Source organism: Aspergillus pseudoviridinutans (genome assembly GCF_018340605.1).
Source record: "Aspergillus pseudoviridinutans IFM 55266 DNA, scaffold_1, whole genome shotgun sequence".
Classification (NCBI taxonomy): Eukaryota; Fungi; Ascomycota; class Eurotiomycetes; order Eurotiales; family Aspergillaceae; genus Aspergillus; species Aspergillus pseudoviridinutans.
In genome coordinates, this window is record NW_025091281.1 from 3,142,361 (window position 1) to 3,166,288 (window position 23,928).

General features: G+C 52.5%; 7 protein-coding genes across 7 annotated transcripts; 4 read left to right on the forward strand and 3 right to left on the reverse strand.

Moving 5' to 3' along the window:
* Positions 1-522: 522 nt before the first annotated feature.
* On the forward strand, positions 523-2,782 carry Asppvi_001105 (putative NADH-ubiquinone oxidoreductase 64 kDa subunit; the record flags this gene model as incomplete). Its single annotated transcript, XM_043297408.1, has 4 exons — positions 523-1,345; positions 1,405-1,745; positions 1,803-1,953; positions 2,007-2,782. The coding sequence occupies 4 exons, from the start codon at positions 523-525 to the stop codon at positions 2,780-2,782; spliced, it is 2,091 nt and encodes a 696-aa protein (XP_043153343.1).
* Positions 2,783-3,533: 751 nt separating this feature from the next.
* Asppvi_001106 (uncharacterized protein) lies at positions 3,534-4,790 on the reverse strand (the record flags this gene model as incomplete). Its single annotated transcript, XM_043297409.1, has 4 exons — positions 3,534-4,046; positions 4,258-4,453; positions 4,638-4,717; positions 4,773-4,790. The coding sequence occupies 4 exons, from the start codon at positions 4,788-4,790 to the stop codon at positions 3,534-3,536; spliced, it is 807 nt and encodes a 268-aa protein (XP_043153344.1).
* A 472-nt stretch (positions 4,791-5,262) lies between these two features.
* Asppvi_001107 (uridine kinase family protein) lies at positions 5,263-7,072 on the forward strand (the record flags this gene model as incomplete). The annotated part of the gene is made up of 8 exons (XM_043297410.1): positions 5,263-5,436; positions 5,521-5,648; positions 5,731-5,875; positions 5,930-5,972; positions 6,028-6,141; positions 6,191-6,232; positions 6,286-6,517; positions 6,589-7,072. 8 exons carry the CDS (start codon positions 5,263-5,265, stop codon positions 7,070-7,072), a joined length of 1,362 nt encoding a protein of 453 aa, XP_043153345.1.
* A 394-nt stretch (positions 7,073-7,466) lies between these two features.
* Asppvi_001108 (pre-rRNA-processing protein ESF1) lies at positions 7,467-9,737 on the forward strand (the record flags this gene model as incomplete). The annotated part of the gene is made up of 2 exons (XM_043297411.1): positions 7,467-7,530; positions 7,606-9,737. The coding sequence occupies 2 exons, from the start codon at positions 7,467-7,469 to the stop codon at positions 9,735-9,737; spliced, it is 2,196 nt and encodes a 731-aa protein (XP_043153346.1).
* Positions 9,738-10,741: 1,004 nt separating this feature from the next.
* Asppvi_001109 (uncharacterized protein) lies at positions 10,742-14,371 on the forward strand (the record flags this gene model as incomplete). Its single annotated transcript, XM_043297412.1, has 1 exon — positions 10,742-14,371. The coding sequence occupies one exon, from the start codon at positions 10,742-10,744 to the stop codon at positions 14,369-14,371; it is 3,630 nt and encodes a 1,209-aa protein (XP_043153347.1).
* Positions 14,372-14,783: 412 nt separating this feature from the next.
* On the reverse strand, positions 14,784-17,264 carry Asppvi_001110 (putative sugar hydrolase; the record flags this gene model as incomplete). Its single annotated transcript, XM_043297413.1, has 5 exons — positions 14,784-16,198; positions 16,246-16,898; positions 16,951-17,044; positions 17,069-17,183; positions 17,232-17,264. 5 exons carry the CDS (start codon positions 17,262-17,264, stop codon positions 14,784-14,786), a joined length of 2,310 nt encoding a protein of 769 aa, XP_043153348.1.
* A 602-nt stretch (positions 17,265-17,866) lies between these two features.
* Positions 17,867-23,395, reverse strand: iml1 (GTPase-activating protein IML1; the record flags this gene model as incomplete). Its single annotated transcript, XM_043297414.1, has 1 exon — positions 17,867-23,395. One exon carries the CDS (start codon positions 23,393-23,395, stop codon positions 17,867-17,869), a length of 5,529 nt encoding a protein of 1,842 aa, XP_043153349.1.
* Positions 23,396-23,928: the final 533 nt, after the last annotated feature.

Here is a 23,928-nt window from a genome sequence, read left to right on the forward strand (position 1 = left end):
ATTCTTATCCATAGGGCTGGCTCTTTGTGTTCTTTATTCATTTTTGGCTGCCTGCAAGGTAAGGCCAATGTTTACTGTATCCATTTGCTGGGCCCAGGCACAAGGACGATTCGTTCAACATTTTTCATCAGTTAGGTAGCTGCGATATACCACAAACGAGTCATCGTTGGTTCTGGAAGTGATGATACTTTACCTATTCTAGCCAAGTTCTTTAGCAGCTTTAGCGATGCCAAGTTGTTGCCGAGATACCCACCGCTATATTTATCTGAGCCCCCAGAAGGCTTAGTGCCAATTGTTGTTAGCGTGGCATGACGTAGCCAGGTCGCTGCATTCCTTTTACTATTCGAAAGACTTTCTTCGCGGTCAACTTTCCATCAACCAGTCTTTCTTTTGTGTTCAATTTTCGGTGTTTCCCCTGGCCCATCTCATACTACCTTATTACAGGTAAAATCGTGCAGCATTGACCGAATCTGACACCCCCGGGATAGAATCACGTAGCTGCACACCCCATCCCTATAAGCCATGAGCACGGTGCTACTCCGAAGCCGCCCAAACACTGCGGCGCTCAGGAGGATCTGTCTTGTATCACATGGAGGTCAATTCCCGAAGCCTCGCTCCTCAATTGGCATTGCTTCATCTCGAGCTTTACATACAACCCGGCGGCGACCGGTGACCCAACAGCGTATCTCAAATATCCTGCGCAGTGCGTCGTTATCAGTCCGATATGAGTCGACGACAAAGGACCCAATGGCTAAAGCTGCCCGCAAATCCCCCGCCTTCAACATACTCGTAAAGTCTTTCACATACTGTGGTTTTTTCATTGTCATGAGCGGTGTTGCAGTAGTCGCGTTCTTCATCTATGATGCGACCACATACCGAGAAGATCCTAGCGCAGAAGACATTCCTGTGTCTGAATTGGCTCTTAACCCCAGACGCGGGGGCCCGAAGAACCTGCCTATAGCGGAGGTCCTGGTGGGAGACAAAGACTCGGAGGCGATGGTGCAGCAGAACGACAAGCCACGTTTGGTGATTCTGGGGACGGGCTGGGGCAGTGTCGCGCTTCTTAAAAATCTCCATCCTGGCGATTATCATGTCACTGTGGTATCGCCGACGAACTATTTCCTTTTCACGCCTATGTTGCCCTCTGCGACGGTTGGGACTCTGGGGCTGCGCTCGCTTGTTGAGCCAGTCCGGCGGATCATCCAACGGGTTCACGGTCATTTCTTGAAGGCCGAGGCTGAAGATGTGGATTTCACGGAGAAACTGGTTGAGGTGTCTCAAGTTGATGCCAATGGCAAAAAGCAGAACTTTTACCTTCCATACGACAAGCTGGTAATCGCTGTTGGTGAGTACGGGCCATGAATCTCTTTCCTGTTGTCGATACTAAGATCTGGACTACGAAAGGGTGCGTCACAAATCCCCACGGTGTCAAAGGACTCGAGCATTGCAATTTCCTGAAGACCATCGACGATGCTCGTAAAATCAAGAACAAGATCCTCGAGAACATGGAGTTGGCTTGTTTACCGACTACTAGCGACGAAGAACGTCGGCGACTGTTGTCGTTCGTTGTCTGTGGTGGTGGCCCGACGGGCGTTGAGTTCGCAGCTGAGTTGTTCGATCTGCTGAATGAGGACCTGCTTCACTCGTTCCCCAAGATTTTGAGGAATGAGATTTCCGTCCACATCATTCAGAGTCGGAGTCATATCCTGAACACGTACGACGAGGCTCTGTCTAAGTATGCGGAAGTAGGCATTTCACCCAGCTCACTGAGATAAGAAGATTGATGAGGCTAATGCATGCAGGCCCGTTTCAACCGTGATCATGTTGATGTCCTGACAAATGCCCGAGTGAAGGAGGTCCGGGACGACAGAGTTTTGTTCACTCAAGTCGAGGATGGCGAGCCGGTGGTTAAGGAGATCCCAATGGGTTTTTGCTTGTGGTCGACCGGAGTTGGTATGTGACTATTATCCTGGTGTGCTCCGTACTCGGAACTGACTGTTGCACAGCTCGCGCTGAACTTTGCAAGAGAATATCAGACAAGCTCGAGGCTCAGAACAACAAGCATGCTTTGGAAACCGACGCGCACCTGCGTCTGATCGGAGCTCCCCTAGGTGACGTGTATGCCATCGGTGACTGTTCGACAGTCCAGAACAAGGTGGCCGAGAATATCATTTCTTTCCTGCGTACTATCGCCTGGGAGAAGGGCCTGGATCCCGAGAAAGTTCACCTCACATTCCGGGAATGGAAAGACGTAGCCAACCGAGTCAGGAAGCGTTTCCCCCAGGCAGCCCACCACCTCCGCCGGCTAGATAAGCTCTTCGAACAGTATGACAAGGACCGCTCCGGTACCCTTGAATACGGCGAGCTACACGAACTCCTCCACCAGATCGACACCAAGCTCACCTCCCTGCCCGCCACCGCCCAGCGCGCCAACCAACAAGGCGAATATCTGGGCCGCAAACTCAGCAAGATCGCAGCCGCGCTCCCCGGCATGCGAGCCAACGAGATCGAACACGGCGACGTGGACGATATCATCTACAAGCCCTTCAAGTACAAGCACCTCGGCAGCCTGGCGTACATCAGCAACGCCGCCGTCTTCGACTTCGGTGGACTCAATTTCAGCGGCGGCGTTCTGGCCATGTACCTCTGGCGAAGCGTCTACTTCGCGGAGAGCGTCAGCTTCCGCACGCGGATCATGTTGGCCATGGACTGGGCCAAGAGAGCACTCTTTGGACGAGGTCTGTTCCCCTCGCGTCTGTTCTTCTTTCTCGTGGGTTCATAACTAACTTTTCGGCTTTCGATAGATCTTATGAGCTTCTGATCGGAACCTTCTGGCTATAGGCAGCCTGCCCTGGCAATCTGTGGCACTGTTAAAGGACATACCATCCTATCTATTCATGCTCGTGGTTGCTGTTAGATCGATAAAATGATCTGAATACCCAATTTCTTCATATCGCTTTGTGCATATTCTACTATTTAACTAGGGCTCGCTCTCGTTGAAATCGATGTTGGTTGAGGATGTGTGGCTACTTGGTTTGGGATTAGTGATAGAACTCGCGCTTGGTGTTCTTAGAATATATATCCACGACAGCACCCTTTCTGCCAATGCTGATAACTTGTGTTTTTGATAGTATTCTCCTGACAAATAGAGATGACGCAGTCAATTTGATTGATTAGTACCTACTCGCAAGATTTAGAAGGTTTGCTACTAGTCAAGCATTGGTCTTTGTGTCCCTGGTTACCTTGGGCGCTGCAACGGGTCAGAGGCGTGAGATAACATGTGCATGGACGTCTATAGAATGGCCCAAGACACTTTCATAGCGAACAGGAGAACGGAGAAAGGCTGCTGTTTGGATATATTTACAACGATAAATGATTGATTCTTCAATTGTATTCAATTGCCTCTCTTATGAGAAGGAAAGTACTATGGTTGAGCGCTCAGCGGCCACAGATGAAAAAAATAAAGCCCGAACTCCTCGCTAAACTGGAAAAGCGGTCGAGAGCATCAAGCAAAAGCAATGCAACATCGCTGATCATGAAATCATCGGGTCAACATCTCCGTTGTTGGCCATTACAGTATCATTCGAAGCACCATTCTGACTGGCGCTCTGAGCGTTCTTTACGTTGTTGCCATCATGGAGTCCGAGATCCAGCTTCTCAGGAAGATCCTTCTTGGCTTCTCGGGCTTTCTGTTCCGCCCAGGCGCGCAACTTAACCAGGTTGCGCAGCCGAGCTTCTTTACGGGCGCCCTGGCTTTGTAGGATAGCTTCATTTACCCTGGTAGCAATATCTTTACGTAGGTCAGGATGTAACAATGGCGCAAGGGATGGTGCCAGGTTCTCAGAAGGAAAGATCAAAAGAGCAAGGGTGCGCTCAAGGTCCTCGAGAAACTGGGGGTTGGTGGGCGCCCGCGGAGCGAGCTGTGAGGTCGCAAACTCGAGGGCAGGACTGATGTCACCATTGGGCGTCGACATGCACGCACGGATCAATTCCACAAGCTGCAAGCGAAGCAATGCGAAATGCAGAGACGGATTTTCATCCAAAATCTATACAGACGAAGTCAGCATGACATATTCACTGAGTGTATGACGATGTTGACATGGCAGTTGAACAGTTTGCTAATCATACTGAGGACTGAAGATGTTTGTTTTTCATCAAAACCCATAAGGGGATTTATGAGTGGTGCATGTAAACCGATATAATCCTAGCAAAGGATAGGTGGTGGGGTAGGAGGTTTAAAAAAAAAAAAATTCATACCTGTGGGTTGAGATCATTGATCTTCTCGATTGCAGCTTGAATGTTGCCAGAATGAATCGCAGTGCGAATCTCTACTCTTTCCTGGATGGACTCAATGTCCGCCCGGGGTTGTATGTTGGCCTCAACCGCAAATTTCTTTGCAGCAGCTGGGTAGCCATTGGTAATGAGGTAATCCATCACTAGATAGTTGATATCACTGAGCTGATTGTCAGCAATTGCAGGCGACTCAAGACGTCAAGAGCAAGGTAAAGTGAGAACCGATTCAGAAACACAAGTTAACATATTCTCCTCAAGAAGTTTCAGAGAGATTCCCAACTTGATTTCATGATCATCATAAACCGGCGTTCAGGAAATGAAAGGCAATAAAATAGGCAACTCACGTTTTGGAGGGTTTGACCTCATCGACCTTTCGCTCGAAMTGATGCCATGTTGGCGTCGTTGTCGAGGAAGTGGGAGACATCTGCATCCCGTTAAAATCAAGCTATTACGCGCGCACAACCCGTGGGAGAGCATACGTAATTAGCTGAAGACATTGTGGGATATTGTGGCGTGGACCTTGATGCAGGTATCAAGTGCCTTGGAACTGCTCCGGCTGTCTGTGAAGATGGGAAACCTCGCAGACGGAAGCCATGGAGAGAAAATCTCTGAGGGGGAAAAGAGAAGTGAAGAGGAAGAAGAAAGGAAGAGGAAAAGCCAGCAAGAAAAGCGGCAGGATTTTGGGTCACGCTTAGAGCTCTAGGACTAAGACTAAACCGTAAGCGAAAAGTCACGGGTCCAGGCTAAGCCCAGTCGGTCTAAGCGCCATCACTAAAGAAGCCTTTGAGGGTTCCCTGCCTGATCATTATTATCTGCAGTCCTTATCGGCCCAGGAGCTTTTTTAGCACTGGCGATTCCTGACCTGGCCGTCATATATTTTTCTTCTGGATGATATGTGTGGAAGGTCAGGAATCTGTTGCTCAACCTAATAATTCTAGCCAGGGAGCTTTTACTTGAAGAAGTAGCAACATGGAGTCTATCTCTCCCGTTTATTCGTCGGCCACTGAGAAGAGATACTACTCTCCACCATGGGCGGATTTGAGTATTATTGGGATCGCAGGCAGTTCGGGTTCTGGCAAGACATCCGTGGCGATGGAGATTGTTAAATCCTTGAACCTGCCATGGGTTGTGATTCTTGTTATGGTACTAAAGACCCATTCGAACATCACTTCCATAGATATAGCCATTTTTGTGCATCCTCGTGACTTCTAACCCTTTCTGGTGCAGGACTCGTTCTATAAGAGTTTGACTCCAGAGGAACATGTCAAAGCACATGCAAATGAATTCGATTTCGACTGTCCGGATGCAATCGACTTCGATGCATTAGTACAGACGTTAAGAGATCTCAAGCAAGGGTAATTTCGCTCCTTGCTCTTCGTAACTATCAACGTCTCCAGAATTGCACGCAGCTAACGGCAAATGTGTCAACCAAAAAAGAAAGAAAGCAAATATACCTGTGTATTCTTTTGCTCAACATCAGCGCCAACCTCAGACGACCACTCTTTACTCGCCGCATGTTTTGATCTTGGAGGGAATCCTGGCACTCCATGATCCGAGAATCATGGAGATGTTGGATGTCAAGGTAATTCTACTTTCACGCACTTACTACCTCAAGATACTTATCAGACCTTTTCAGATCTTTGTTGAGGCAGATATGGATGTTTGCCTTGGACGCAGAAGTGAGTGAAAATCGTGCCAAAACATGATTAACTATCCTAACCGAGGCGGCGCCAGTATTGCGTGATGTTCGAGAGAGAGGCAGAGACATTGACGGTATCATTAAGCAATGGTTCCAATTTGTCAAGCCATCGTATAAGCAATACGTCGAACCTCAACGGTCGGTTTCGGGTAAGCTAGCACAAAGTTCCCTCCCGGTCTGCTTGTCTGACGGAAGTAGATATTATTATCCCCCGTGGAATCGAGAACAAAACGGCCATCGGTAAGTGAATATTTTGCACTTCAGTTTGCATGCCCTTGCTGAGTAGCTTCTAGATATGGTTGTGAAACATATCCAGCGCAAACTCCAGGAGAAATCTGAAAAACATAGCGCAGAGTTACAGAAGCTGGAGATGATTGCTGCAGAAGAACAATTGTCTCCGAATGTTTTCCTCATGCCTCAGACTCCGCAATTCGTCAGCATGAACACAATATTACAGGACCCTGCGACGGAACAGGTCGATTTTGTGTTCTATTTTGACCGGCTTGCTTGTCTACTAATAGAGAAGTGCGTTGACCCTGATGTGCCAGCGTTTGAAAAGTTCCAAGTTCATGGCTGACCCTAACGTTGTGTAACAGGGCCTTGGACTGCACTCGGTATCACCCGGCGAAGGTTGAGACCCCTCAAGGGGATGATTATAACGGATTGTATCCGGAAGGCCTAGTGTCCGCTGTTGCAATTTTGCGAGGTGGTTCTTGTCTTGAGACAGCTCTCAAGCGAACCATTCCTGATTGTATTACCGGTCGACTGCTCATTCAGACGAACGAGCGGAACGAGGAGCCAGAGCTGCATTACTTGAAACTGCCGTCAGGAATTGAAGAGCACGCAACGGTCATGCTCCTTGATCCTCAAATGGCTAGTGGAGGAGCTGCCCTGATGGCGGTTCGGGTCTTAGTCGATCATGGAGTCGCGGAAAACAGAATTGTCTTTGTGACCTGCGCTGCTGGAAAGGTCGGGCTTAAGCGGCTCAGCACCGTTTACCCTGAGGTCCGGGTCATTGTAGGGAGGGTCGAGGATGAGCGAGAACCGCGATGGTTGGAGAAGAGGTATTTCGGATGTTAGACTTGACGGAAACCTGTTGGACCAGAGGGTTGAACATTGAAAGTGTCGGTGCCGGGGAAGCATTGCATTTACTTTGGTCTATCGTGGCAGGCGATAAACAAGCGAGTAATGTACATACCCATTTACGCAGTATATGAAGTATGATTGGCAATTAAGGTACGGAAAGTATAAAGCATGAGCCCTCTCGTTGTAGGAACGCACGGACCAACGCAGAAACCGACGCAGATTCTTTGGTTCCACCGCCAAAAGAAAATTATCCTTATCAACCAAATCTCATAGAAAAGGCGCCCCAAAAGGTGCTAGAGATCCAAACAACATTTCAAGTCTCACATTTGCACGGTCGCATCCTCACTAGAGTCAATTTTTTCAAATCTCTTACCGTGGAACATCCACGATGCCCGACTCAAAGAAATCCAAAAAGAGCGGCAAGGCCGACAAGCAGGCCGGGACTGTTATCAGTACGATCAACTTTTTTTCGCTCGTGATCGCTAGGCTGTCGTGATAAATGCTGACTCTTGACTGTTTCCTTCTAGCCGATCCCAGATTTGCTAGTATCCAGACGGATCCACGATATCGCCTTCCCAGCAAACGCCAGACCCATGTGAAGCTTGACAAGCGTTTTGCGCATATGCTGCGCGACAAGGACTTCTCCCGGAATGCCGCTGTTGATCGCTATGGACGCAAGCTTGCGCGCGATGACACGAAGAAGCAGTTGGAGAGATTTTACCAGTTGGAGGGGGCCGAGGGCGAGGATGAAGATGAGGAGGAGGAGGAGGATGAGGAGGAAGATGGAATAGTCGCTGATGACGATGACGAGGTTCGCAAGGAGTTGAAACGGGTAGATAAGGCGTACGATCCTGCTCGGGACGGAGGATTCTCATCCTCGTCCTCGGAAGAGGAGAGCTCGAGTGATGAAGAAAGTGAAGAAGAAGAGGACGAGGAGGAGGAACAGAATATTGAAGAGCTGGAGTTTCCCGATAAACAGCAGGTGGATGTGCCGACGGGAGAAGTCACGAACCGCATTGCGGTGGTCAACCTGGACTGGGACAATATCCGGGCGGAGGATCTGATGGCTGTTTTTTCCAGCTTTGTTCCGACCGGCGGCCGGGTGTTGAAGGTCTCAGTGTACCCGAGCGAGTTTGGCAAGGAGCGCATGGAGAAGGAGGAAACGGAGGGTCCTCCTCGGGAGATTTTCGCGACGAGGAAGCGCGAAGACGATGAGGAGAACGAAGAGGACCTTGATTCGGAAGAAGAGGAGGAGAAGATCAAGCAGTCGATATTGAAAGAGGATCAGGGCGAGGAGTTCAACTCTACCCAGCTACGAAAGTATCAACTGGAGCGACTGCGATACTTCTACGCCATTCTGACATTCTCGAGCAAGGATGTTGCGAAACATGTCTATGACTCCGTGGACGGAGCCGAGTATCTATCTAGTGCCAACTTCTTTGACCTTCGATTCGTACCGGATGACACGGATTTCTCCAACGACAAGCCGCGCGACGAATGTGAACGGATTCCGGACGGATATCAGCCGAATGAGTTCGTGACTGATGCGCTGCAGCACAGCAAGGTCAAGCTTACATGGGACGCGGAAGACAAGTCGCGTAAGGAAGCTCAAGCCCGAGCGTTCAGAGGCAGTCGCAAGGATATTGATGAGAACGATCTGAAGGCCTATCTTGCCAGTGATAGTTCTGATGACGAGGAAGAAGAAGAGGCAGTGGAAGTTGTTGATACTACAAAGGGAGACGGGTCTAGTACAAAGATCTCCAAGAAAGAGGAAGAGCGTCAGCGCATGCGGGCTCTCCTGGGCCTAAGTACGGAGCCTATCAAGTCCTCCAAATCATCTGGACCTGTCGGCGAAATGGAGGTCACCTTCACCTCGGGCTTGGCTGGGGAGCCCAAACGCGACACCATCTTCGAGAACGAGCCCGAGAAAGAGGAGACTACGATTGAGAAGTATGTACGGAAAGAGCGTGAGCGCAAGAAGCGGCGAAAAGAGAAGCTCAAGGCTCTGAAGCGCGGGGAAACTGAAGGGGAGGAGAAGGCCGATACCAGTGAGGACGACGCAGCGTCTACAGGCGAGGGACAAGCTCCGCAGGAGGACTTGGGCTTCAACGATCCGTTCTTTGACGATCCGGATGGCAAGGCCACTGCTGCCGCTCGTCGCAAGGAGGAGAAACGTAAGAAGCGCGCTGAACGCGAGGCCGAGGAGGCAGCGAATGCGGCTAAGCGGGCCGAGCTGGAGCTCCTGATGCTGGACGACAGCAAATCAGGAATCAAACACTTTGATATGAATGAGATCGAGAAGGCACAGAAACAAGCCCGCAAGAAGAGCAAGAAGAAGGCAAAGGAGCAGGCTCAAGCAGTCAATGACAATTTCCAGATGGACGTCAGCGATCCTCGTTTTGCAAGGCTGTTCGAGAGTCACGAATATGCCATCGATCCTACCAATCCGAAATTCAAGCCCACATCAGGCATGAAAGCACTGCTGGATGAAGGACGCAAGCGACGAAGGGATCGTGACGACCGAGGGGATGAGGAACCAGACACCAGCTCGCGTGATAGGAAGAAGAAGAAGCAGAAGCAGAGCGCTGCAGGCAACGCTGGCTCGGATGACTTGAAGAAGTTGGTGGACAAAGTGAAGCGGAAGACACAACAGACTTGAGTCTGTTTGTACTCACGTTTGTTTGATTTCTCTAGCGGACAAGACAAAAGCATAGTGGGATTCAGGATATTCACGATATATACCAAGGTACTGTACATCATCTTTGCAGGTGTAATAAAAGCATCCTCCATCTTTGAGTTGACATACTATCGCGCATCCTATACTGCAGTCATCCACCGGGAAAAACTTCCAGTAATATGAGATATTCAGCGCATTCTCTGCTGCCTGTAATCTCCTATAGCGTATTCGCTGGTGATGACTCGAAGAAGTAACCCGGCCCATGCAGGATGAGGTGTTCGTCCTACCCCGCCTGCAGCATCATTACTAGATATGTATGTCTATGTCCACCCTGGTATATCTGACAGAAGCGAACTATGCAAGCTGCCAATGAGCTGCATGCGATCGGCATCAGAATGAGATGAGGCTGAGATCATGTGTGAATAATACGGAGAATCTCACTCATTCTCTGTTTCTGTGTGGTGGTGACGGACTTCAATGCTCACCGCCCTTTCGTCCCTCTCCTGCTCCGTACTCTCACTTACTACCTATCTACTCTCCCCGCCCCCCCCGTCTTTGCCTCTCCGGACTCAATTCATCATCTTTCTCCTCCTGTTGATTCTTTATCTTTCTTGGTGATGAGATTGTTCCTTTCTCATACCTGGTCTGTTCTTGTGTCTGTGCGGTCTCTCGATTGCCAGAAGTGAACATCCCCCACACTGGACTGTTCGGGTGCTGTCTTTCCTTTCTGGTCGATTCTGAAGGAACACAAGTGCCGTTCGATCAACCTGGGTTGATCATGGTTTTTAATCGCTAGGATTGGATATTGGGGAACGGCAGCTCAGTCTAGGTTATCGGTCTGGCTGTTGGTTACCTGTTATATTCAATCTCACATCCGACTCATTTCTGTGGCTTGTTCTGTGCTGTGAACTTTAGGGCGTGGCGTTGTACAGCCATTTCTTTTCTAACTCTTGCATACCTGACCACTCGTCACTAGTTGAATCATTATGTTGGGCCGCCTGTTGAGCAGTGCGGCGTCAACCTTGAACCCAGCCGCGTACTCGAATAGGAACGCTACCCAGCTGGAGTCCGTGACGGAAGAAGAACACACATCTGGTCTCCTTTTCCCCGACGCGAGCCTGCTACGACGGTCAAATACCCATGCCTATCCGTTACACAGTACATTCAATCCACCAAATGCTTATGCTGCCGGTGCCTACGATGATCGAGGTGGCGTGGAACTAGATCCCGTCAAGGACTTCCGGGTGATAATTGCACAGAACGCGCTTGGAGACAGGGATGCGTGTGTGTTGCTAGATACTCGCATGAACTCGTCAGATGTGACGTCAAGCCCTCTCGATTCAGAACCGTACGTGCTCGACAATTCTGGTACGAGACATGTTCGGACACTTTCCAGTCTCTCGCGGGTAGCTCGGCGCGGGTACCTCCCTCCTTCGTCGGCCGCCGATCCGAGCCCATTTTCTGTCGCCGCGGAAGCCCGCAGATCGCCGCCCATGGGTTCCGGTGCTTTTGTTCGCGCTCGGGGCCGCAGCTCTACATTGTCGCCTGCAGGAGGGATGAATGAGGCAGGTCGCTCACGTCACTCGGCCGAGAACAGTGACTCTGGTCTGTTGAACTGCATATTCGGCAGCAGTGCGTTTAGCTATCGGGGCTCTTCAACCAAGATGCATATCATTTCTGCGGATGAGGATTCGGGTCGAACATCCAGTGCATCGCCCGCCACCCGCAACTCGCTTTCGCGGGCATATACTACGGGAAGCTCCTCTGGTTTCATGAGTACATCTCGTGGCTCTGAAGCCAAGCCACCATCCAAAGTCACCATTCTACTGACGCGGATGTTCAGTGTCAACTTGCCGGAGGCAGGTGACACGTCTGATCGGCCCGACTACCCGACTTCCATGTACCAAGAGTCGCTACCGGAGAACGGGTTCCCCTTTCCCGATGTTACCAAGCGCAAAAAGATCAAGGAGAAGAAAACTCCGATGTATGCGGTGGCGATCACGATCCAAATTCCGCTTCTCTCCCGTAATTCGGGACGGCCCGGTTCGCGCTTCAGCACACAAGCTACTGACTCACCCAAAGTGGGGATGTCGTGCTCATTGGACTCGGATCATCGCTGGCGCGGCGGCTTTCTGGATGATAGCCTGTCGCTCGCATCTCCACCGGCAAGCTTGGACGAGCGGATTGACCTGTTGGTAGATCACTGGGACGTGATCAACCGCACTCTGTCACATTTGGAGCGACTCTCTCGAAAGGAAATCTTGTTTCTCTTGAAGAAAGTGGACTCGTTGGGAGCGAATCCGAAGCCCGCAAAGCCTCCAAATATGCAACGTACAAATCAGACGATTGTGCATCTGCCGGCGAACATACTGGCCGTGAATTCGAAGTTGAAGGACGAGGCTTTCCGCAGCGCCCGTCGTATTAGCACTGCTCTTCAGACGCCGCATGTCGTGACGGGCCAAAGCCGCTGGGGTGTTTGGCGTGAAGAGGGACGCTCAATCGTGCGCAATCTTGGGGATAAAGAGCATAGCTTTTTCTTCTTGGTTCTGATCACCGCGTTCTTGGGAAACCATACAGAATGGCTGAGTACACTAGGCCCCGACTGGTACCGCCGGCGGCACTATCTCCAGCAAAAGGCCCAACAGGACGCAGACCCGGTCCTAGCTCACAGAACCGTTATCATTTCACCTGACAAAATGACGGCCCGGAGGCTTATATTCTTACTATCGGCTTTCCTTCCGGCCAAGCAACGCTTTGAGCCACTTCCGTCACCGCTTCGTCCAGGCACCTCGGCCTCAGCGCGTGCCGTTTCGCAAAGCCCACCAGCCGTGCCCGTTCTGAGACAGGAACCCTTGCGCAGGGCCATTGAGCGGCGATCACGCGCGCAGCGCCTGGCTGAAAGTGACAATCATCAACGGTCCGTTAGTGTCTCTTCTAGTGAGACAGCGCATCGATCGGCGGACGACGTTGACACGTCGCTTCCTGAGCTTGGTTCGCATCGCAGAGGCTCTGATGCTCGCTCTATTCGAACATTGGGTGTTCCCATGCATGCAAGAGACCCGCGGAACAAAACCACCTGTGTAGCGACCACCTCCACGGCCACTCCCAGCAGCGCTGTCCCTGTTCCCCATTTTGCGTCGCGGCAGACTCGGCGTGACCGAGAGGATCCAGATCCAACTGCGCCGGGCCTCAATGACAGTCTGGCGTCGGAAAACCTGTTACGGAACTTGCAAAGAAGCGACAGTTCAGCCATCAGTGCTAACAGCAGTGTCCCTTCCAACGGTGGCCGATGGGGAAATCTGTTCTCCGGTCTGTGGAACTCGCGCCAGGAGTCGTCCATAGCCGAAGGCAGTGACGCTGTTCCAGTTGCCGAAGCTCGAAAGCGTTCCGTGTCTGCTTATGTCGGCCCCTCTAAGCGAAGCCCTCCAACTCTGAGTCAGATGGTGAAAGAAGTTTCTGGCGAGACACCCGGAGACGTCTCGGAGACTACCACGAGTGGTACTATCACGATTCCTCGATCGTCCAGTCAGCAAGGGCCGGAAGAAAATACTCCAGAGCCGTCATCGGTTCCGGAGCAGAACAGAGAATCTTCCTTGAAGCTGTCCGTGCGGGGAGACGATGGGATTGTGGACGTGGAACTTCCACTCCCCGGGTTTCTATCCCTCTCGTCGTCAGGCGATTCGACCATAGCGTCCCCCAAGAAGACGCGGACATCGGTCACCAGTGTTGATGCTCTAGCGTCCACACACAGCAGCAATTCCGGATTTCACTGTGGCGGCCCCAAGGACAACGACGGACCCAGCGTGAATGTTGCTGGTTGGTTGAAGAATTTCCACGACGACTTTTTGCTTCAGGGCGTGCGACCTTATGCCGGCGTAGAAGCCGACATCAAGCGCGCAATGCAAGCTGAACCTACTCCTAGCTCCGCTTTTTCCTTTGAACCTGAAGGACAAGGCAAATGGGTGGATGTCGCAACGACGTTGATTGCAGATACCAGAAATTTCACAGTCAAGCGGCTACGTCTGAGGCGGAAAGTTGTCGGGAGTGGCTCTTGCAGGAGTCCATCTACACCTTCAGCTGCCTCTCAACCGGGAACTCCACGCCATCTTTTCGGTCATCCCACATCTGCGTCGCAGCTTACAAGCTTTTTCTCCAACACATCCGCTTCTAGCAGGACATCTGCGAACTCCGTGGCAGAAGCCTTTGATGCCCCTGAATACGAAGAGCGATTTGTTGAGGAGCCTGTCATGGATTTGGATGGCACCCTTGTTGATGCGCTCGAGCGTGTTCTCGCACAGAGTGGGCAGTCATCGTTGGCGCACTCAAGAGCCCAGTCACCGTCGCGTGGTCGGAGGGGCGAAGATAAAAACGCTTCTGATACTGCCGCTCGGGACGAGGTTCCTTCTATTGAGGTTCCCCGTGCAGAGTGCCGCAAGATGGTGCTTGGTGCTCTCGAAGAAGTGGTCCGCAGTGTGACAGCCGAACATTGCCGCGAGGACGTTGACGGGGAAGTAGGCCTTGCCGACAGAGAGCGAAGACGTTCATTGGCAGGGGCGGACAATACCCTGAGAGAAGGTATTCGCAAGTGGCTACTTGAAGTTGAGGAGGCTTGGTGATCTTTCTTTCCATCCCGTTGCTGCAGCGATTTTGCATATTCGTGCGTTTACTTTTGACTTTTAACCTTTCTACATCTCGTCGACGGTTATCAGAAATGACAATACGTCGAGCACCAGTCTCATCGAGCGTGCGGGTGGTACTTTTCTGTTTCTACAGCCTGAAGATTGTTATGATACCCCTGTGTTGAGTGTTTCCTTTCGATTCATGTATGATCTATGATATTCTAGCGCACATCAGGTACACTTGCTATCAATATGATGTGAGCCATGCCTGTCGATGTCGCCTAACCTTCTCTCTAGAGATAATTTGAACAACTACATTAAAATCTTCTCATGTCTGTTTATGGAATAGTACGTAACACATATTCAGATTGTATATCTATGCTAGAGTACTACGCAGCGACGATCAAAACTATTTGTCAATGCAGACCACCTTGACATTTGCATCGTCAACAGTCACAGCGTCACCGCTGGGCGAAACGCGAACAGTCTTGAGCGTCTCGTGCGTCTTACTAGGATCCACCACCTCAATCTCTACATCCGCAGCCAAAGTGCCGTTGACCAGCAACTCCAGCCCATCCAGGGCATCACCCTCCGGGACCTTCAGCTTGGGATTGACAGGCGTGACGGAGCCCGGCCGAACAAGGATAGGCAGGGTATCGAAGCCATGCGTCTCAGTATACCACTGGCCAGACTCGTACGTCTTGGCATGATCGAACCACGAGCGCCACTTGCCGTTCCCGTCCTCCGGCGTCCGGGGCACATAGAAGGTGACGGCGCCGTCCTCGGAGAACACCGGCGCGACGAGCAGGTTCCCGCCGAACATGTACTGCGTGTCGAGCGGGTAGGTGTTGAGGTCGTCGGGGAACTCGAGGAACATGGGTCTCATGATGGGGACGCCGTCGCGGTGGCCGCGCAGCGCCTCGAGGAGGAGGTACGGGGTGAGCAGGATCTTGCGCTTGACGCAGTCGCGGAGGACGGCGCAGGCGTCTTCGCCGTAGATCCAGGGGACGCGGAAGGACGAGGACCCGTGCAGGCGGGAGTGCGAGGACAGCAGGCCGAACTGGACCCAGCGCTTGTAGAGCGCGGGTGGCGGGGTGCCCTCGAAGCCGCCGATGTCCGAGGCCCAGAAGATGTAACCCGAAAGCATGAGGGAGAGGCCGCCGCGGAGGGACTCGGCCATGGCTTCGTAGGTGGATTCGCAGTCGCCGCCCCAGTGGACGGGGTAGGCCTGGCCGCCTGGGGCGGAGGAGCGGGCGAAGAGGAGGGAGTTGGCGGGTCCGTAGCGGGCGGTCATGGTTTCGTAGACGAGCTTGTTGAAGAGGAGGGTGTAGTAGTTGTGCATGCGGGCTGGGTCGGAGCCGTCGTGGTACTGGATGTTCTTGTAGGGGATGCGCTCGCCGAAGTCGGTTTTGAAGGAGTCGACGCCGAGGTCCATGAGGCGGCGGAGGTGGGTGACGAACCAGTCGCAGGCGGCCGGGTTGGTGAAGTCGACGATGGCCATGCCGGCTTGCCAGAGGTCCCATTGCCAGACGGAGCCGTCGGTGCGCTTGATGAAGTAGCCCTTCTCCTTGCCCTCCTGGAAGAGCGGCGACGCCTGCCCCACGTACGGGTTGATCCAGGCGCTGATGCGGAGCCCGCGCTCCTTGAGTCGCGCGAGGTATCCCCCGGCGTCGGGGAACATCTCGGAGTCGAACTCGAAGTCACACCACTGGTAAGATTTCATCCAGAAGCAGTCGAAGTGGAATACGCCGAGGGGGATATCGCGGTCCCGGAAGCCATCGAGGAAGCCGGTGACGGTCTGTTCGTCGTAGTTGGTCGTGAAGCCTGCAAGAAATCAGCAGCTGCATATACTCTGCAAAAAGGTAACGCACTGGTGGTAAGCCAGAGATTATAACTCCACGAGGGCACCAAGCTCGGCCGTCCCGTCAGCGCCGTATACCTGCCCACAATCTCCTTTGGCGTCTTCCCATACACAACAAAATACTCCAGCTCCTCGCCAGGGATAGAGATATTGACTCGCGTGGTGCGCTCGGACTGTAGCTCCAGACTGACCTTGCCGGGGTTGTTCACAAACACACCGTACCCCTTCGAGCTGATATAGAAGGGGATATTCTTGTACGCCAGCTCAGACGAGGTCCCGCCGTCCTCGTTCCAGATATCAACGCGCTGGCCGTTCTTGACGAAGGGGCCGAACCGCTCCCCGAGCCCGTACAGCTTCTCGCCCACGCCGAGGTCCAGCTCCGCGAGCATGTACCCCTGGCGCTCGAAGAAGATGCCGTCGTCCCAGCGCGACTTGTCGGTCGTCTGGTCGCCGACGTAGCCAATCGAGCGCCACGAGTGGCCGGTCAGTTTGCCCTTATCGGCGCTGGAAAAGACGAAATCGAGTTCGTTGGGCGCGGTGTTGATGTTGAGCTCGAGGTCGCCGCTGGTGTAGCTCAGTTTCTCCTTTGCGACGTGGTTGATCTTGGTGTGGCCCGCAGAAGTATTGAGCTTGTAATGGGGGCCCTTGTCGAGTCCGCCGGCCCTGATTATATCAACTAGAGCTCGGAGAGTGACCAAGACGCAGATGAACGTACCAGTGCACAAGTTTGACTCCAATGATACCCTCGAGGGGGGACGTAACCCGTGCAGAGACGGTGGCTGGCAGGACCTCGTCAGCTTTACCGGCGACTTCAAATTAGGAGCGTAACCCACGCGAGTTTAGTGTGTCACCACGGTGTCTCTGGAACTTGTTCAGGAGGAGATCAACGGTCTCATCCTGGATGTGTAGTCGTTCAACATTGCTCATCCAGTCGATGCGAATGCCCTCCTACGAACAATTAGCCCATGCACAATGACCGAGGATAAGTCATCTCACCCTAAGGAGCCACATTCCCTCTGTGAACTTCATCCTGTCAATGTAAAACAAACCTCTCAAGCTGGGATTGAACAGCGGTATTGACACTGCACGGTTGAAAGAAGAAAGCTGCGACGTAGGAAAGACCCGACATTATATTTCAGGTGCTCCCTCTCTCAAGGTTCTCCTCATCCTCCTCATTTCGAAACGGGCCGAAAGCCGTGTGCCAGCTCTTGGACAGGCTGTTCTCCACGTATCGCATGGTGCAAGGTGGGCTGTTATGGGCTTAAGGCGGGGCAGCTCTAGGGGCTGGGGCGTAGAAGCAGTGATCGCCCTCTGAATTGCAGTCGTTAGCTCAAGAGCTATCACCAGCTGTCATTAACCGCGCAAAGCCGATTGACGCGGTTTGGATGCAAGAACATGTCCACCAATAATACTTGCAAAGTTGTGATGCATTCTGCCTGAACGGCTAAATTGGCGATTAGTCTCGGGTAGTTTGTTTATGAGCTGTATCGCTGGTGGCTGGTAATAAACTTAAAATGCTAATTTTGATAGTAACGCAAGAGACTAGGATAAAATAAAAGTACAGCCGTTTCCATGTCATATAAATTCATCAAGACAATATGTCAAAGCGAGGGTATCATTCATCTACAAGATCAACTTATATTCAACGGCCGCAAACTCCCACTCCGCGGGCTTCCCTTGTAGCTCAAGCTGTCGTTCCTCGCTCGCGTCAGCGCGTCGATAGACGGCATACATCCATCGACCGATGCCCTACTCACCAACGCTGGCGGATGGATGTGATGGCTGACGACACTCGCGGGCAACTCGAGCGTGGGAATCGACGAGTCCATGAGCGTTGTCGGCGCAGGACCGACCTTCGTCGAGACGGGACGTGCGTGTGAAACGCTATAGAACTGCTCGAGTCTTGCCGCATCGTTACAGAACTCGACGAAGGTATTGAGAATGTGCTCCGGAGCACGGTAGAGATGGGCCGAATCGATGCTTGGTTGTCCCTGCGAGCTGATGGGGCTGCCAATCTCGTGGAGGGGTCGAACAAGGGGTGAAAGGCGCGGAGAGATGCGGTCCAGAGGGTCATAGGTTGACGCGCGCGCTCGAAGATGTTCCGGCCGGTCCATCCGTTCGTAGCGGGATCCTTCTCGAGTGGTGGCAGCCAGTCGTGTACTGACGAGTCGATTGGCCAGAAACAAAAAGTCCCCCTCGTCGGTGATCTGGACCAGAAGACTGCCTGACCGGTGAATGTACTGCGGGTACTGGTAGTCCGGGGTGCCCCAGGAGTACGACACTTCTACATCTGCAGGGAACGCGGATCTCGCTTCAAAGTCCAGAACAAAATCAAACTTCCGCAGCATAGCTTTCTGGTAGTAGTGCCGGTCCGATAAGCCCACTTGCGAGAAGGTAGCCGTACTGAAAACCGTGGGAGCGGGCCCCGGAGGAGGTGGAACTTTGAGTGTGACTCGATATGGCTTCCTGAAGGGTTGTGTCCTGCTGATCGCACTGCCTTCGGCGATCGGTACCTGGACGAGCTTGAGCCCAAACTTTTCGGCGGTCGCAGCCCAGGATAGCACAGTATCCTCGATCAGCTTCGGAGTGGTATTCATCCAGCTGAGCTCAATGTGGAAGCAGTTGTCGGGGTTATGTAACCTATCATAGTGGAGATCGATGACTTCGGGCCTGTTCGAGCGCTTGCGAGGGTCAACATCATACTTCATCATCTTCGACAACATGATGGTGGCTTTGTTCTTTGACTTGGATGGGGTCGCAGGGACGTGCGGTGGCAGTGCCTCGACGCTGTCAGACCGGGAATGGCCGTTCACGGGGGAGTCTTTTGTGCTCTCACTCGCTGCTGTGGAAGGTGCAGTTTTGTCCGACTTTTTCTGAGGAAACCAGCTCCCCCGAGATTCAGGCCTGGCGATGCGGTATTCACTGGAGATCTGGTAGAAGTAGTTCCCGTCTCGAAAATTGTGTCTCTTCTCGACGTGCTGGAATAGACCGTGCTTCATCAACTCGTTGCCAAACTGAACCGCTTCTTCCCGGCTGTCAATGTCGCGGAAATTCTGCAGAAGCCAAGTGGTGAACTCGAATCCGATGAAACAGTTGTAATGCAACCGCCAGTGCCATCTTCGATCCATCATCCGTACACCCTTCTCCCCTTGGATAATCTGTGCCAGCGACGACAGACTGATATTCGACCTTTCTAGCAGCTCGGATTCCGGCAGTAGTTGCGCGGGAGAATTGTCCAAGCCAGGATCCGAGAGCAAAATGCGATCTAACTCGGCCGCAACAACCTCGGATGGGTTTCGTGTCTGGTACATGATATTGAGAGGATTCTGGTCCTTCTTCTCGTTGGACGACTCAAACCTCTTTTCCTCCGGCGGGACGTACCTGTGCCGCTGCCATATGTGAGTAAGCTGATTGATGCCTAGGAGGTGGATCTCTTCCTCATTGTCCTCGTTGAACGACTGTAAGTGTCGTCGGTTGTTGACCTGCAGAGGCATCGGGATCAGAACGTAGCGCACACGCCAAAATTGCAGCTGCTGCGCTGGGTTGAACAAGTAGTCGCGGTGCCCGGCAACGTAGTTATCAGCGTAGTTCCAATTGTAATCCTCGGCCGCCGGGTCAAGCTTGATGTTTTTGAGCTCATACTCCGTGCTCAGAATGGTCCTCATCGCTGGTGTGTAGAGGGAGAAGCCGTCCCGTTTTCCAGCCGCCAAAGTGGAAGAAGTCCGGTGCGTAAAGCGCGTTACTTCGATTTCACCGCCATCTACACAGATCAGCCGGTGAATAGTGTTTCCTTTCGAGAGAAAGACAGTAGCACCGTCCCATTCCAAGCCGCGGGTGTCGAAGACATTCAGCGTTTCAAGAGCAGGTTGCCCGGATACCTCAGCAACATGTTTTCCAATGACGATCTGGAATCCATGAGATAATCGCAATGAAATCATCTCTCGCAGCAGGATGCCCCTCGTCTTGGGAACTTCGACGCCTTCCGGGTCATCATTCGGAAAGACGCGGTACGGCGTCTGCAGATAATCAGAACCCAGCTCCTGGGCCGTAGGGAATTCTTCGGTCGTCAATGGCAAGATGGCGGGGGACTTCAAGCTTTTCCATTTCACGACTGCAACATGGGGTGGTCGTGGATATGCATGTTGCCAGCGCCCGAACCAACTAGTGTCTCGAAGAACATCCTTTGACGTATTGCACGGATTGATAGAACGCACCCAGGGCGCCAATGCCTTGTTCTGTGGGCTCTTGACAGACGATTCGCGAGATCCGCCGCTGACCGTAAGCTCAAACCTGGGTCCGTTCTTTGTGCGGCTGTCCCGGCGGCCGTCCCCAGTGAAAGGGATCGCAGTACTTGTCGTCGAGTACGACTCTGGTAAAACCGTACGATCGACCGGCTCTGCATCTTCCGAAGGTTGCCTCGGAGGCACCTTGATTGAGATCGGCCTCGTTGGCGTCATAGCCGACTTTTGTGGAACCGGGTGAGGTGACGCCGGCCGCAATGAAGTGTCGATCACCGTGGAAATGGACGCAGAATCGGAACCGCTAAACGACTCCACGCTTCTGGTATCCATAAATCCCACAGAAGGCTTCTTCTGGCCTGAGGTGGGCTGCGCTCTGGCATGTTCCACATTGACCTCTGTGCTTGCCTGAGCTCGAGGCGGGGTGGCGCCAAACCCAAGGAGAGCGAAACTGATCGTACGCGACATTCGTGGTGTTCTCGCAGCTGACGGCGCTTTCAAGGCAGGCTTCTTGGGGGAGGAGGTTTTGGACGGAACAGGGCTTTGGGACACCGACGACGCCGTTTCGGAAACTCGAGGGACCGTCCTAGTGGGATAGGAGCGGTCGCCCGAGTTTGAATTGGTTTCATGCTCTCTCAGACGTAAGACTGACCGTGCGGAAAGTCGCTCATGCGCGTTGGGAACTTGAACGTCAGGTTCGCTCGGCCGCTTTGCTCTGGAAGCCCTGCGCTGCTGTCGCCGCCTGGCAAAAGGCTGAAAAACCGCCTCGTCATACTGGTCCATCCAGGCAATCACCTGGTTGGGCGTTTTCTTCGACTTGGCCAGCATTACATCTTTGGGGTTTGTGATACTCTGTAGAAAAGGTTCGGGCCGCAGGCTGTCGCTCAATTGAGCTTTGTAAGATGAATTGCGCCTGAAGGAAGCCCTGGACGACGAAAGACCACTTGGGCTCAACCCGAGACCGGCATTCAGTGGGCGAGAAACGCCTTGACCCTCCAACAAATAAGGAATCGAGATGTCCGACTGCTCGCTCTCCATCACTCCCATCATTTGGATTTCGTACATTCGGACCCGCGGCACAAAAATCTTGGACTGTTTAGTGACGGTGAAAGGAATCGGCGCGTTAGGGTCCTTCTTGGCAATGCGCCGAGCTTCTCTGTATGTTTCTGGATTCCAGTATGAGATATCAAGCCAGTGTGGTATGCCGTAGTGCCACTCTTTTGAGCGAGCGGAAAGATGTTCCTTGTGTGTCATTCCCGGAAACGAGCCTTGCATGGTAGATTTGGGTGATAGATGGGGAGTTCGACTCGCAAAGCTGAACGACTGGCGCATCTCAGGTGAATAACCGCTGCTGTGAAAGTCGCCAAACGAAGAGCTACCGGATCTCTCCACAGGCGCTTTGTACTTGAACAGCGGCACGGAGTGCAGAGGCATGGGGCTCAGGCAGACCAGATCAATTGCAATGCCACGGTCCGCGAGTGCTTCCGAGGTAGAGGATAAAGATTCATAAGACACTTCGAAGACGCCGCTTCCTGGAGTTATGACGATGATCGAGGTGCCTGTATGGACCAAATCACGATCAATATGGTCGTACGCAAGGTGGGCAGAAGCAAGATGGATCGCTTCAAGAATATTCCCACGCAGCGCGGTACTTGGTCGCCCTGCGATGATGGCCGGCTTGTTCTTAGGAGCAACCTTGACCCCATCCACAGTAGGTGTATCCGGGCTGTCCATCTTTAGGACCGAGACATCTCTCAAAAAAGTCCGGAAATCCTTCTTCAGCTCATCGAGAATCGTCGTCCAATGACCACTTGCCATATCATTGACCACGACCCGGTAAAAGTCCCGGGTCGGAACATGGTTGGGGCTCGAGATGCACCTCAGCGATTCGGAACTAAGCGGCAAGGGACCTCCAAGGGACGAAGAATCGTATTCCACCCTCGTAAATAGCACGATCGTAACAAGATGTTTCGCATCCGAGTTGGCCCAACGCTTGAAGAGCTCCGGCAGGAAACCATTAATCACTCGACTAAAAAGGATGTCGCCTGTTCCCTCGGAGTCGAAATCCCACATCTCTCGCGACATCTGGATAAATAGAACATACTTGGCTGACTCACTCCGGAAGACAGGGATGGTATGCGACGAGAAGTAGCCAGAGAGAACTTTTTTGCCACGGATGAAGATATTCTTCACGGTAGCTTTGATGCTCCCCATGAAGACGATCTTCTGGCCCTTGTAGATAATCTTCTCAGAGAGTTCGGACATCACAAGTCTCCACATATCGGATCGCACCAGGAACTGGTCGCGAAAGGCGACATCGACGTGAGAAGCGGAGCACTGCCCCCGATCGACAACGGAAACATTGACCAGGGTGCGATTCTTGAACCCAAAGATATTGGCGACGCTATGGGTCAACGATATCTCGAGCTTCGGATGACGGGCCTTGATCTCCTGCGGGAGAGGCTTCACCACGAACAGACACCTGCTCTGCAAAGGCGTCTTGAACTTTGACATGGGATCCGGGAGGAGTGTCGAGCTCGACTCCAGATAGCTGTCGCGGAGCGACCGAGCCCCCAGATCGGATTTGATGCTGTGTATGGAGTCCCCCGGTGACCGGACGGGTAGAATCTCGATGACATCGCCGACATTCACACCCAGGTCGCTGAACGCCGCCTGGTTGAAGAGGATCTCCTCTCGGGAGAAAGTCTCATCGTGGACCCAGAGAGAGCATTGTCGGCGTTCTAGGCTGGCCGAGGACAGCCGGATGATTCTCTCGTCCGGCGTTGCGTGGACGTCTTGATGGCTGTGCTCCTCATTGTAGAGAGCCTTGGGCGACTGCGACTGAGGGATAGAAAGGGTGTCTACACTGGACGCGCTCACCTGTCTCAGGTGGGAGCGCTTCATCGGCCCACGTAGAGCCATTCTCTACATTCACGATGTGGATGTCATTTCACTTCATCAATGTCACGTGTTGTCAATGATAGACAATGAACCTTGCATTGGTAAGCCAGGTCGGTCAGTTAGATGTTATCATTTCATGATCTGATCCCCAGAAGTGGATACCCGCAGTGCCAAGAGCCGTCTCCTTCGCTATGATTGTCATGTGATGCTTGAGCATAATTTATGCCTGAGGCAGATAGTCACCTGTGCGCACCACGTGACCGGGCATATGATAATTTGCCTGAGGCATCACATCTGTAAGGAAATTAATGGAAGATGGTCCCAGGTTCTAGCCATGAGCTGAGACTAATCATGGCTCGAAAATCTTCTGCAGGGCTGCAGAAGCGGTCAAGAGTGACGTAACCACAGGCTGGTCTCGTCTAGATATGAATCCTCTTTTAGCGCGCCAACTGCAATGTGACTACTGACTAGTGTGGTTGCCTCACATGGAGCGAAAGCATTCCACTAGGGTACCTTAGTAGCTAATCTTCAAATTTGCCCGCCATCATCTATCT